This window comes from Trachurus japonicus, chromosome 9, assembly GCF_045865225.1.
Source record: "Trachurus japonicus isolate A0001 chromosome 9, Traja_1.0".
In the NCBI taxonomy this organism is placed as follows: Eukaryota; Metazoa; Chordata; class Actinopteri; order Carangiformes; family Carangidae; genus Trachurus; species Trachurus japonicus.
The window spans coordinates 32,138,561-32,152,551 of record NC_140915.1 but is presented as its reverse complement, the minus strand read 5'-3'; the positions used below and the strand labels follow the sequence as shown (position 1 = coordinate 32,152,551).

At 42.0% G+C, this 13,991-nt stretch overlaps 2 protein-coding genes across 2 annotated transcripts; one reads left to right on the top strand and one right to left on the bottom strand.

The window, feature by feature from the left end:
• Positions 1 to 4,288: 4,288 nt before the first annotated feature.
• hnf1a (HNF1 homeobox a) lies at positions 4,289 to 11,212 on the top strand. Its single transcript, XM_085787418.1, has 10 exons — positions 4,289 to 4,917; positions 5,917 to 6,116; positions 6,302 to 6,482; positions 7,481 to 7,683; positions 7,817 to 7,953; positions 8,751 to 8,892; positions 8,975 to 9,163; positions 9,244 to 9,356; positions 9,444 to 9,528; positions 10,800 to 11,212. Exons 1-10 carry the CDS (start codon positions 4,568 to 4,570, stop codon positions 10,928 to 10,930), a joined length of 1,731 nt encoding a protein of 576 aa, XP_085643544.1. The 5' UTR covers positions 4,289 to 4,567; the 3' UTR covers positions 10,931 to 11,212.
• Positions 11,213 to 11,328: 116 nt separating this feature from the next.
• On the bottom strand, positions 11,329 to 13,165 carry c9h12orf43 (chromosome 9 C12orf43 homolog). Its single transcript, XM_085787420.1, has 6 exons — positions 13,000 to 13,165; positions 12,702 to 12,732; positions 12,331 to 12,429; positions 12,095 to 12,180; positions 11,898 to 11,985; positions 11,329 to 11,814 (listed from the first exon to the last, which is right to left on the bottom strand). Exons 1-6 carry the CDS (start codon positions 13,163 to 13,165, stop codon positions 11,487 to 11,489), a joined length of 798 nt encoding a protein of 265 aa, XP_085643546.1. The 3' UTR covers positions 11,329 to 11,486.
• Between the last annotated feature and the right edge of the window lie 826 nt (positions 13,166 to 13,991).

Here is a 13,991-nt window from a genome sequence, read left to right as displayed (position 1 = left end):
AATAAAACATGAAGGTAAACCTTTAGAATGTCATTCAAAATTGATTGTCTTAACTTTAAGTTTCCATCTCTACCTATAGTTACTTTGACAGTAAGCCTTTATTATGAAGGTAGACTCTCTCAACTTCCTGTCACATCTTTGATAACTTTGAGTAACTTGACACAATTTCCATCCCATTTTGAATAAAGTGTTAACAATTTACAGCTACAATAATTGCTATGATCTATTAAGTGGTTCCCAGTGGTCTTTTAAACAATTCAGTGGTCAGTGATGAGAGGTGACACATTACAGAGTTTAGATACACCACATATGACACATGTACACACTGCATTTTCTTTGTCAGGAAATGAATATCATGTGACATTGCTTTGATCTTGTAAGAAACAATAAAGAAACAACTTTTACTCACAACAGGCCACATGGTCAACTGCTCTGTTAATGCTGTAGGCCTATTGTTGCAGACTGAATCGGTTTCACAACTATTGGCCACCAGTCACAGTTGGGAAACCTATTATCAATCCTCTAGTCCCATTGCCATTTAAATAGTAATATATATATTACTCCTTTAACAAAGCTGACTGTGTCTGATGTGCCTGACTTGCAGCACATGGTGTATTACCTTTCACACCCTTTACACATGGTTTCAGTAATATTTAGCTAATCTTCTGACTAACTTCATTAACTCTTTCTGTTCATCACAGCTTCTTGTTAAATCATTTAAATTTAAAGCAGAAGTAAGCGATCCAGTGGTTTTGGCTAACTTCTTGTCAGCAGATGGAGTTAGCAGTCCCCCGCCCTCGTCCCTACGTCACCACATTCACGCGCATCCCTTGGCTGCACACACAGAGAGGACTGCCCCTTTATGCCGTTCTCTCTCCTCATTGGATAAAGGTTGTAGGATACAAGGAAAGTTTTCCTTAAGGAGGGCCCGGGCGGACTTCGAATCCCAGACTCCCAGACTCCCGGGTAAGAAACATGCGCGCTAACCACTTGGCCAAAGGGACATCCCCTTGACCAAGTAGCCAGGGCGCATGATCAATTGGAGGCATAGTGACAGACCCTCATCTGTCACATCTGGAGAGCTGATTCATCAGTGTTCTTGTTTGCAGCTCCAGATATCACAATGTGACTGCCTTAACGCAGCTTCCATAATGCAAATGGGCTTATGCTATGTGGTATGGCGGGAGGTTTGTGTGCTGTGTGCTCATTCATTGCTGGGGTTTAAGTATTTAATTAGTAGCAAAGCCAGCTCCAGCTAATCTTCTCAACACTGACTCAACATGTGACCGGGTATCCAACGTTAAGGCCAATCAATAGCCTGAGCAATTTAAACAAAGACAAAGGCGGCTTTGATTTATGGGTATAAAAGGGATGCTGTCCCACCTGAGGCTCAGAGTTACTTACAAAGTTTGGAGTATGGAGTCTGGAGTGTGGGCGCTTTCTGAGCATGCAACAGTGGAACGTATAAGAAGAAGCAAAAAATAGTCCTGGTTATGTCCCCAAAATGCATTAGTGTTTCAGAGCACTACTACAAGCTGAGAGTGTGTAATGCAGGGTGTTTGGGCACAGATTTAGATGTGTGATTGTCCTCTCTAACACAGGGTATTCTGACTGAGCGCTGTAGCCAGGGTCCAGGCCTTTTCTACCCTCTGCAGATGAGCAGATGAAGCTCTGGAAGTGGGACAGGCGCTATTTGGACAGGAATTAAGGGGTGTGTTAAATTTCTGCATGCATGATCAATGGGGTTGAATGGCGGGGTTGGGGACGGGGTTGTGGATGAGGTGGCTGGGGGGGGGGGGCTGAGGCAGAGACACAGAGAGAGCTAGCGCTGAGAACACATACACAGGCGGCCAGCAATGGCTCACTAATGAGAGATGGACAGTGTGGATTGGATGTCATTACCAATCAACATAGCTTTGAGTTCTGTGTAGAGAGAAAATGCGAGCTCTAATGTGTGCTGCATGTGGTCCTTTTTGATAAACCCTGCTTGTGTGGTGGAGCATTAGTCACAGCGGTATCTGAGCTGTTGGAAATCCACACACACTGCCCTCTGTCCGGTTTGGTGAGGAGTTTCCTCTGAATAGTACAATGGGACTTAATTACAGGTCAGTGGCATGTCTCAGGGAGATAGAGGGAGCTCTGTTACCCTTCCAAATACAGTATAATGCCATCTTCCCAAGGGTGGGGTGGGGTAACACCAGCTCCACACAAAAAGGTGCTGATAGGCTGAACCTGAGAATGGGATAAGGTGATCCAGGCAGAGAAAGTGAGCGTTTTACACTGAAAGAGAGAGGGAAAAGATAAAGGACTATATTAACTCTTAAAGGTTTTGCCCCATTCAGTTTGCCCTCTTTCCTTTCCAGGCTGCTTCCAACTTATCTTTCCTGCCAACTTTCTTTGACAAAAAAAAAAACAAGAGGTAGTAACAAAGACAAAGCAATCTTGAATTTGGAAATAGAAAAAAAAACAGCTTGTACCAAACATAGAGAAATTGGAAAAATACTTATCCTGTGTCTGGGAAGTTGAAAAAACATGCCCACAGTTGGTTTTTGTAATGAGCCTAAGGACAGTGATTCACACTGATTCCATAAAATGTACATTGTTTTCTGTGAATCACTTCATGAAAGGAAAGATGAGTGTGATACTGGTACCAATGATAAAAGAGTAGAGAGTAATGTCAACAGGTGAGCAAACTGAAGTAAAATAATAACATAGTGTAAACAGCATTATAGATTATACTTGAAACACTTAACCTAAAGATATCAAATGTTTTTAAAAGGAAAATATTTCTATTCTGCATTTTGTTTTACTCAACGGTTCCCAAGCATTTTGGTTTGTGTTGCTACCCTTATAATAAATCAATCTAGTTGGGGTCACATTTATAACACAGGTTGTTTGCAGTTCCACTAAAGACACATTAATTTCACATGGTTTTACTTCAATAATTGTTTGAGACCCAAAGAGACAAAACTATTAATGGTCCAAAACATGAATAGTGATTTGTGTCACAGTGTTTTGGTCCTTGACCTCTTTGTTGGTATGTGTTGAATTTAAATAACCAACCAAACAAACATAAAGAAGCTTAGACTAGCTCCACCTCAGACAGATAAATGAATAACATTTAATTTTTACATTTATTTTCAGTATTGGTGACTTAATAATACAAGCATAAATAAGACCTGCAGCACTGAGTGTATATGTTCCCTACTGGGCTGCTCTGATGTATTAATGACACAACAGCACTCTCAAGTGGCGCATAGTTGAAGCCATGTTTCTGTTCAGATAATCCAGTGTTGGCCTGTGTCTTTATTAAACTTAAAGCAAAAGTAAGTGGTCCGGTCGTTTTCGCTAATGCTGCGTTCGCGGCAGGCAGGCTTTTGAAATCGTAAATTACAGCTTCAAGTCACAACTTACGACTTTGTAGCGTTCCAGGCAACCCACTCGTGTTTTTCCGACCTGTTTTAGAATAGAATAGAATAGAATAGAGAATACTTTATTCATCCCTAGCAGGGAAATTCACGTTAGTCCAGTAGCTCATACAACAATGACAAAAAAGATGAACACAAAAATACATTTTAACAAGTGTTATATAAAACGATTGCAGCAGGAACAAATGATCTCTTAAATCTTTATAAAATAGTAAATAGTTTTACCGGTGAAAGTCACTATAACGGCCACTCGTAACTTCCGACCGGTGAACTCGTACCAGATCGAACTGGTACGACTTCACGGTCGAAAAAATACGAGTTTCCTTGAACGCACCATAACAGTCCTCGTCCCTACGTCGCCACATTCACGGCGTCCCTTGGCTGCACACACAGCCCTGCATGCCGTTCTCTCTCCTCATTGGATAAAAACTGTAGGATACGATAAATGTTTTCTCCTCGGCTCAGAGCAGAGCAGAGTGACTGACAGACCCGTGTTGCAGACCAAACACTCTATGTAAGTGATTGCTGTTGGAAGATATAACTATTTAAGACTTATATTAACACAAATATATCACTTACTTCTGCTTTAACTTAGGCCTGAAACACACACATTTTTAACTACATGCTTCAAAATTTAAGTTTGCAAACATCACTTTATGATTCTAACAAAAGTGTGAGAGAAGCTTTTCTGTGTGTTCCATAAGTCAGCTTCAGTATGAAATAAATAATATTTACAAACTCACAGTCACAACTTTTCTGTTCTGCTTTCTAAGACTTCTACGTCGGCGCTGAGAGCTGATCTGTTTGCCACAGCAACATCCCCAACCACATTTATTTATTGTTTTTATATTGCACTTTGGTCACTGTTGGGGACTGAGGCAGTGAGGACAAAGTTCACAGGGCGCTTGTAAGTAGGAGGGGGTGAAGAGGAGGAAGGTTAAAAAAAAAAGAAAAGAAAATTGACCTTTGAAAGCAAAACAGCAGGTGGAGAGCTAAAGCCAGACAGCTCAGGACACATCAGGAGGAAATTCAACACAGAGGAAAATGAAAGTATACGTTGTGCGGAGCTGAAGAGGGACCGCAGACATAATGAGGCCTAACGCCGGCTGCCTGGCTCTCATTTGAGTGTGACTGTGCACATGAGAGCAGTGTTTGTTCACGAGGCAGTAGCGAGGAAAGGCAACAGACTAATGGAGGGAGAGGATACTAGCAGGGCAGTCAAGGCCAGGCCAAGCCGTCTGACTGCCCTTCAGGAGCAGCTCATCTGGGCGCTGCTGGGATCTGGACTGTCTCGGGACGTCCTGGTCCAAGCCGTGGGGGAGCTGGAGCAGGACAGAGGGAGTGCTGGTGCTGAGAGGGGCGAGAGGGGGGATGGAGAGAGCTCTGAGGAGGGAGAGACCGATTTCCCACCGCCTATATTCCGAGAGCTGGAGAAGCTTCCCCCAGAGGAGGCGGCCAAGCTGAGGGTTGAAGTTGACCAGCTACTGCAGTAAGTAGATCCCGGCACTTCTGTAGGAGCTCCATGGCAACAGCAAAACCACCTTAATCTCTCGCTATAACCGCTGTTCTCACCAAGCAATTTGTCTGGGCCTCCCAGTACCACCTGATCAGGTAAAATTCAAAAATGCCTTCACCACTTCATCAACACTGTTTCTGACCCCCGGCCTCCGTCTGGCCTCCTTCACCATCCAAACCAAGCATCTGCAAGTGGAAACAACAATTTACCTGTTAACCTCCCTTTTCCTATATTGTTCTTAAATTCAACTCCCCTCTCTTTACCAATTCCTCCCTCCTTCTCCTGCTTCTCTGCCCGTCTCTCTCTGCAATCTGGCTCCTGAAGCGAATTTAAAGAGGGTTCCTCCTTTGCTAGTTACTAATTACCCACCCCCATCATTATTCTCTGGCCATTTCTTTATAAATAAGCTACACACATAGGTGAAGATTAATGGAATAGGGCTGGTCATGTGAGATTATGTTTACACAAGGCATTGAGTTGTTAGATTATTATTTGGAATGCATGCTGCATTTATTGGACGACTTACTGAGATGTAAAAATGAATATTAAAATGTTATTTGACTGGCTGTTCATAGCAGTTTTTATTACATTTTACAAATACAACACCTAATTAATATTTGTGGGGTGAATTTGAATCTGTATAAGTTGGTATTTTTGCACTTTTCTGTATTTTTACTGCTCCTGACTTGACAGTTAGAAAGCGTTAAATTAGGCTTCATAAACCTTTTACAGGTTTTTCCCCTCCACTGATCTGAAAGGGCTGGACTTTGCTCCTGTGTGCTTTCCCTTATCTCTCTGTCAATAAGGCTCACTCTACTTCCCTCTGAGTGGCTATGCTTTATGTCTAATGTTGTAACAAACTGTGTCTGTTTAGCAGACAGGGTTGAACTGTTAGAGATACCCAGACCTGCTGGGGAAAAGCAAATAAAAGGAAAATGTAGTACACACAGAACTGATGTCTGTCTCTAACAGGGAGGACCCCTGGCATGTCGCAAAAATGGTGAAAAGCTACATGCAGCAGCACAACCTCCCTCAGAGAGAGGTGGTGGAGTCCACGGGACTCAACCAGTCCCACCTCTCCCAGCACCTCAACAAGGGCACGCCCATGAAGAACCAGAAGAGAGCTGCTCTGTACAGCTGGTACGTCAAGAAGCAGTGTGAGATCAGCCAGCGTGAGTACCGATGCACCGTGGAGCTGCAGAGACCCTCCTTTCTGCTTTCACACACTCTTCATGTTTCACAGCCACCTTTTCACACAGTCATCAAATGTCTCTGACTGAGACAGAACAATGTAAAAAAAAAAAAAAAAAAAAAAGAAAGAAAAGGAAAACGCCACTAAACCAACACTTCCTTTCAGAATTTACCAACGCCAAACATGGTCTTGCGTTAGTGGAAGAGCAAGGAGACGAGACCAAGAAGGGACGGAGGAACAGGTTCAAGTGGGGCCCAGCGTCCCTGCAGATCCTGTTCCATGCCTACGACCGACAGAAGAACCCCAGCAAGGAGGAGAGAGAGGGGCTGGTGGAGGAGTGTAACAGGTGAGTTCAGTGATGGAACAAAGACTAAACTGGATTTATTATCTTATTCATTTTACAACCTAGTTTGTAAGGTTGGGGGGAAGTGTTGTAATGTTTGTAGTCAAAGCAAAGACACTAAGTACTTTGCATCATCACTGAACAAACAACTCTTGATAAAAAAAAAATGCTGCTAGACTCTGATTGGTCAACAGGACCAATACTACTCCAAACCAACCAGAAGAGCTCACACACATTTTTTACACAAACCTTTAGAGAGAAGTATTGTCTTTAACATATGAACTGCTATGAAACTTTCTGTAGAAAACCCAGGTCCATAGCTGATTGATTCTAATATCTAACATCGTCCACCACCATCAAGTTAACATTTTGATGTGTTCAATACTTCGGTTTACGGACACACTTTTCTGTGAGTGTCAGCTTCAGCTGTAGAAAACGTTGTGCTAAATGCTGCTTAATAACAAGTTTCATCAGTCTGACAAGTTAACTCAGGTGGTATATAATAGCCTGTTAGTCTTCAGCTCAAAGCACTATATTACTACTGTATATGTCACATGACGAAGTTTTTAAGCTTTTTAAGTTAAAGGGACAGTGTCCAATATTTGTCAAGGTTTATTGGCAAAATCTGAATACCAATGAATATATTTAAGTGTATAATCGCTATAAAATGAAATCTGTTTGGTTTTCATAGCTTTATAATTCTTCTTTTATATCTAGCAAGGGCCTCCGTGTTTGTACGGAATGGAAAATCTGGCCAACCAGAGAGCACAATAGAATTATTTAATAGATAAATAATAGAATCAGAATGCTAGATGTCACTGTTTCCCCTCATTTTACTAACTGGACCTGGTAGTGGTAATTCTTACACTGTATATCCAAAGACAAAACACTCCTAATTTTACCTCAAAAATAATTTGCCTTCCTGCAAGGTAAGAAATCACAAGTCTAAAACAGACCTTTGAAATGTTTGGCCATGTATCAGTATGCTGTCCCTCTCTCAGGGCAGAGTGTCTTCAGAGGGGAGTGTCCCCCTCCCAGCTTGCTGGACTGGGCTCTAACCTGGTTACTGAAGTTCGGGTGTACAACTGGTTTGCCAACCGTCGCAAAGAAGAGGCCTTCCGTAACAAAGTGGCCCACGACACGCCTTTCACCAACCAAGCTGCCTCATCTTCTAACCTCAACCTGCCACCAAGTCCTGAACACGGTAATACCCCAACATAAAAAAGTGCCTACTAAAGAGCAATGAGAGTGTTCTGCCAAGCTATATAAAGTTGGACTTGCCTTGGCCAGATGTGTAGAGACTGTCCTGTTGGGGACTGACCTGTGTTGTATTCCAGGTGTGAAATACAGCCATCACATCCTGTGTGACACTGTGAGCTCAGCCAGAGGAAACGGAGGAGACAGAGTGGTACGTCATGCAGTCAGCCCTGTCCAACTGGAGCCCAGTCACACACTCCTTGAGACCCACAAGCCGGTGAGAGCAGGTGTCATGGTTTCTCACTAGATGTATGGCAAGCCATTTTAACATTTAAAAGCCAGACTGGATATGTGTTGCAGGTATCTGTAATTTAGTTGTACCTAGTAAAAAAGAATATTTCCGATATCCACAACTACATTCTTCTTATCCACAATTGTCATTTCAGTTATCCACAACTACATTCTTCCTAGGACAAATTACGTCAAATTACGTACTTTAACCATTCATGTGTATAGAGTTTGTCATTACAGATATCTATAATTCAATTGCAGATATCTGTGAATTAAGGATATCTGTAACTGAATTACGACTAGTACTAATTCCAGTTTGAGATATCTACAATTTGATTCTGACTAGTCATAATTCCAGTTCAAGATTTAATTCACCACAATTAAAGATATCTACATGTCCCTTTTCAGATATCTGAATTTATAGTAGTAATTCACATAGTGGATATCTGCAACTGAACTGTAAATATCAGCAATGACAAACCCCATACACATGAATAGCAAAAGTGATGTCATTTATCCTAGGAAGAACGTAGTTGTGGATGTCCTTTTTGACTCGGCAAAACTGAGATCTTGAATGAAAAATCCAACTATTCAAAATGTAATTACGACAATTCAGAAAGACGTTGTTGATATCTACAATGTTAATTCTGGATAGTCAAACTTAGCTTTTAAATGTTAAATCTGCTTGCCATATAGATGACAGTGTAGACCACATGAGCGTCCTGCTGCTGTGATCATGCATGTGCTCTACATCATGTTGACCCTGTTGTCCTCTGACCTTAGGTGTCCAGTGGAGGCCCACTGCCCCCAGTAAGCACTCTGACCTCCCTACACAGTCTGTCTGCCTCCTCTGCTTCCTCACAGGGCCTCATCATGGCCTCACTGCCCAGCGTCATGAGCTTGGGAGAGTCCTCACTTCTCATTGGTAACATTTACTCCCAAGTTTTATTTCCTTTCCACGTAAAGATGAAGAAGAAACATCTGATGACAGTGTCTTCGTGTCACAGGATTGGCCTCCACGCAGCCTCAGACTGTACCTGTCATCAACAACGTCGGAGGCGGTTTCACAACGCTTCAGCCAATCTCATTCCAGCAGCAGCTTCACGGCTCTCCACAGCAGCAAATATCACAACAGCTTCAGAGTCACATGACCGCCAGTCCATTCATGGCAACCATGGCACAGCTGCCATGTCACAGTAAGGCAACATCAGTAACATGACCAAAGTTTAATGTGATACCTTGAGGAAGAATTTCATCCACCTGTTCCTCATTGCAGTGTACAAGTCAGATTCTCCCCAGTATCATTCATCCAGTCTGCTGTCACAGGCCATGGTCATCACTGACAGCAGCAGCGTGGGGACTCTGACCAGCCTCGCCGCCGTCAGACAGGTAACTGGACAACACCTAAGCCAGGTCAGAACAAGAAATGTTTTTACTTAACTTGGTAAAACGTCCATGACTTTGGTTTTTGTTTAGATTTTAACAGCGGACCCAGAGGATCAGGCGGAGCCTCCCTTACAGGAAGACTCTCTGCACCTGCAGCCACACACACCTGTGCCAGGTACATAGCTGTGAGTCCAGGTGTATGGCCAGACATCTTCATCCTACATCTTTGGATCAATGTCTACTTCTATCACTGTCAAAGGGACGTCCAATCAGTGAATTGAGCAGTGTTTAAAATGACCTGTGATTAATCTGGTGGATGGATTTGAGATACTGTTATCTTATCACCTAAAGTCAAAGGTGACCACAAAGATTTCACAGGATCATTGTTTATCTTCTTGTATGTTGGATGAGAAGATCAGAACCGGTCTATACCTGTTCATTCAGTTACGAGGTTCGCTAGCTTCCTTAGTTGCCTTGTAAACTCAGGACTAGTGAAGAAACAGCACAGCACATTCACAGTCATTTTGAAATTTTAGTTTGTGTACAGATCCACTTTGTCTTCCACACATATACACTGCTCACAAAAAGTCAGGGATATCCGGCTTTCAGATGAAATTTCAGAATGCACCTGAAATGCTATAACCTTTACAGATGATCTTAATTTGACCTTCTCTAAACTTTGAACGCACATGTCCAACTGTACTTATAACATAACAAGCTGATTAACCACAAAATTCACAACAAGGGTCAGTTTCATGAATCCACCACTAAATGTTCTGCTTCAGTGACAGTTTGTATTGAAACAGTCCTCTTCATCATGTTGTTCATATTTTGACATCATGAGACAAAGACGACACCTGTATAACAATCCATCGACAAGTACCTGGCCGTGTCCAGGCTTCAGACTCTATGTTGTCAGTGGGAAGTGTCGATGAGCTTGGAGTGTCATAGAGTGCCATCTGCAGGTTGAACAGAGACACAGAGAGACTGGAAGAGTCACAGAAAGGCAGGGAAGTGGACGTCCTTTGGCCACATGACAACTTATTGAGACAGTGACATTTTTAGTCGTGGTATACCCACCACTGTTGTTAGATTTTGTTTCATTGCATTGTTTAAGATGAAACAAATGACCATTCCATACTTCAACTTAAACGTCCCACTTTCATGATTGCGACATGATTTTTTTTACATTTTCCATAAATTTCAAATATCCCTAACTTGTGAGTAGTGTACATGAGAGGGAACCCAAAACATAAACCTTTCATTTCTACTGGAGCCTGTATATGTAGATAGAAAAAAACCTGGTGGTTTATGTATGAAATTTAAGATGATGAAGCTGTTCAGGCTCTATACTGTATGTTTGTACTAGAAATTATATTCAAAACTAATTTTGCTAAAGCTTTACAGTTCAATTAAGCTACGTTCTGTAATTTTTTTTGTCATCAGTATCTTCTGAGAGTTTGGAGCTGTACCCGGCCTCTCAAACAACAGACAGCCATCAGTCCCACCTCCTCTCACCTTCCCCAACAGACATCACCTCCTACATTCCTACACAAATGGCCTCGACTGCACAGTAGACGCGCACCGGCAACGTAGCGTCTCCCTCACTATCAGCTGGACTCTGACGGTGTTTTGTGACAGACAGCTACCTCTGGTTTAAGCTTCCAGAGAAACCTGTGGTCAGGGGCCACGAGGACGTCTCAGCTTTGATGCATCAAAGACTCTCACACCCCGTACAACTGGAATGCGAACAAGGATACACATTAGAGAGGTGAAAGATTTCACACGAGAGAATCAACTGACAATCAACCTCAAATGTTTTTTTTATAGAAATTGTACATTCAGGTGAAACCTGTGAGCCAATTGTCACCTGCATTATTTTTTAAGTCACTGCCAAAAAATGTTTTTTTTCACACTTTAATGAGTCTCTTTCAAAGTAAAAGCGATTTCAAGAATAACCATTGTAAACGGTATTAAAAGATTTCTAATGAAAAAATGGCTTCCAAAAATATCCTCCAATTATTTGGAATACCTCACCGACCATTACACATTTGTGACAGAACATGGTCGAATGGAACATACTGTAGAGAAACATCCAATAGCAGTCAAAGGTTAGTCACAGGAACTTCAGCTCTACGCCTCCTCCATTTGGTTTCCCTCTCGCTTCTTTTTCTTTTTCCTTTTTCCTTTGACTTGCATATTTTCTTGTTCTGAGCTCCTGTGCTCACCGTTGCTTTGACCATTAGGAGGAGAACTTTCACCACAGTCCACCTGCTCCTCTTGATTCTGTTTCCTTTTTTTCTTTTTCTTAACAATGTGGTTCTCCTCTCCCTCTTCCTTTTTCTTTTTCTTTCCCGGGCAGGGAGGCTCTGTGGCGGGTGACTGTGTGGAAGAGGGTAAGAGATCCTTGACTGACACCGCTGCCTCCCTCAGCCTCATCTCCATCTCGCTGTCGCTGTCACTGTAGGACAGAGAAATATATAAATAACATTCATTATTAGGAAAACAAGATGACATTTAAAAAAGAAAAACCATATTAAGAACCTTGAGCTGGGAAGTGGACGGCGCCTCACAGGGGCTGGAGGCTCCTCAGCTGTCTGACCTGGGACTGAGGTGGAGAACAGACGGAATCCTGAGAAGAAAAAAACAAAACAAGCTAAATGTAGAGAATGTTTAAATAGAAGACAGCATAATTCCCACAATAATCTGTAAGGGTAATAATAAAAAAAGAGAAGCATTACCTTCATCATTATCATCATCATCATCACCACCACGTTTCACTGATTCCATGCAGGAGGAAGTTTTGGTCTGTGTTTCTGTAATGCAACTTAGAGTAACATAAATATAGCATAAATGAGGTGTAGGAAAAATGTGCACCCTTTCCTCACAAAACTGTAAATATTTATGAGTTTGAACATGTTCAACAAAGATAAAAATAATATGAAATTTAAAAAAAAGAAAAGAAAGAAAAACTTACCTGTCAAGAATAGTTCCCAACTTCTTAGCTACATGCGTTTGAAACCCCTTGCTGACCTGCAGCTCGTTTCCATCGTGTTCATGATCAGCAACAACAACACTGACACAGACAGACAACACTGACACTTACTCATTTTTGTTAATTCAATCATTTGACTCCATCAGAGCCGCTTCAGTCTTTTTTAATGATCACACTCTGTGAGAGGGACACAGAACTTCCTGTGGTATCTAATGCTGCTACTACCACTGTGGGACATCTACATTATACAGCTGTGTGTGTGTGTGTGTGTGTGTGTGTGTGTGTGTGTGTGTGTGTGTGTGTGTGTGTGTGTCGGCTGAACAGGCAGGGTCAGTCCTGACAGGAGGACATACCGTTTAGACTGTTTCACGTCGCTGTCTCCATCTGAAAACACACAGAGGCAGCAGCAGTCACCAACTGAGAAGTAGCTGCAGAAACATGCACTTCACCAGAAGCTAGTTGAAGCTAATGAGCTGCAAACGTCTGTTTGTGACACAGTCATGTAACTTTATCCAGAGTTGAATTGCAACTAACACCTTTATGCAGTATTCAGATGTAGCCTATTAAGTATCTAACTTGAGCAGGCTAGTGTCGTGTTTCTGCAGGAGTTCCTGTGTGTGTTCACTGCTGCTGACTGAAATAATAACAGACCTCTCCCAGCTCCAGCTCCAGCTCCAGTCCCAGTCCCAGCTCCAGTCTCCCTCCGGGGGCCTCCCGCCTCCCACACCGCCTCCCGACATCTCCTCAGCGCCTCGTCGTCGTCGCTGCTGCTGGAGCCGTCACACACACCGACCATCTTTTTAACGGAGGCCGCCATGATGAACCATGTGTACAGCTACTGGTGTTGACTGTTTTGAGCTGAGGATTCTGGGTAACGTAGTCTAGGCTACATAAATTGTACATTTATTTTAATTGATCGCTGACCTTACACACAACTTAGATACAAACTTGTATGAACAAGACAAATGAAAACAAAACAAGTCTTGACAATTTGAAAACGACATCTCACGTAATTTCACAATTCAGCCACTTCATTTTACACAGAGGAGTAGAGATCTGAGTTAAATTGATTTTAAAACAATTAAGAGGTCATATCAAAAGAAACAAAAAAACACACACAATGGAATAATATAGTTTTTGGTCCAAAATAACATCGGTTTGGAAATATCAGCTGCTGCCTTGACAAAGTTTTGTGAGTTACAGATATGACCTGGTATATTTTAATATTCATTGATAAAACCATGTAGTATCTTGACCATGCCATATAATCAGATTACTTGCTTTTTTTAAAAAAAAGAAAATTATTATTCATGCTATTTGTGACGCCAGCTGGAAGACAGAGAATCATCTACTAGGCAAAATGCCAGGCAAATAAAGAGCACTAACTTCTCAATGAGTATGTTTTGTCAGCCATTTTTATTAACAATAAATCTACCATGACAGATGTATCATTTGTAAAAGGAGCCACTATAAAAAGATGTCTTACAGTTTGGATCCATGACTTTGTTGCATCAGTCGTGTAGTCTTTTTGTGCAGATATACAATATGTGCTCACATCTCAAGGCATTTAGATAATCAGATTAGAACAAAAAAAAAATATATACCACTGACCGATACTGTATGGCAAACAAAGTAGTGTTGCA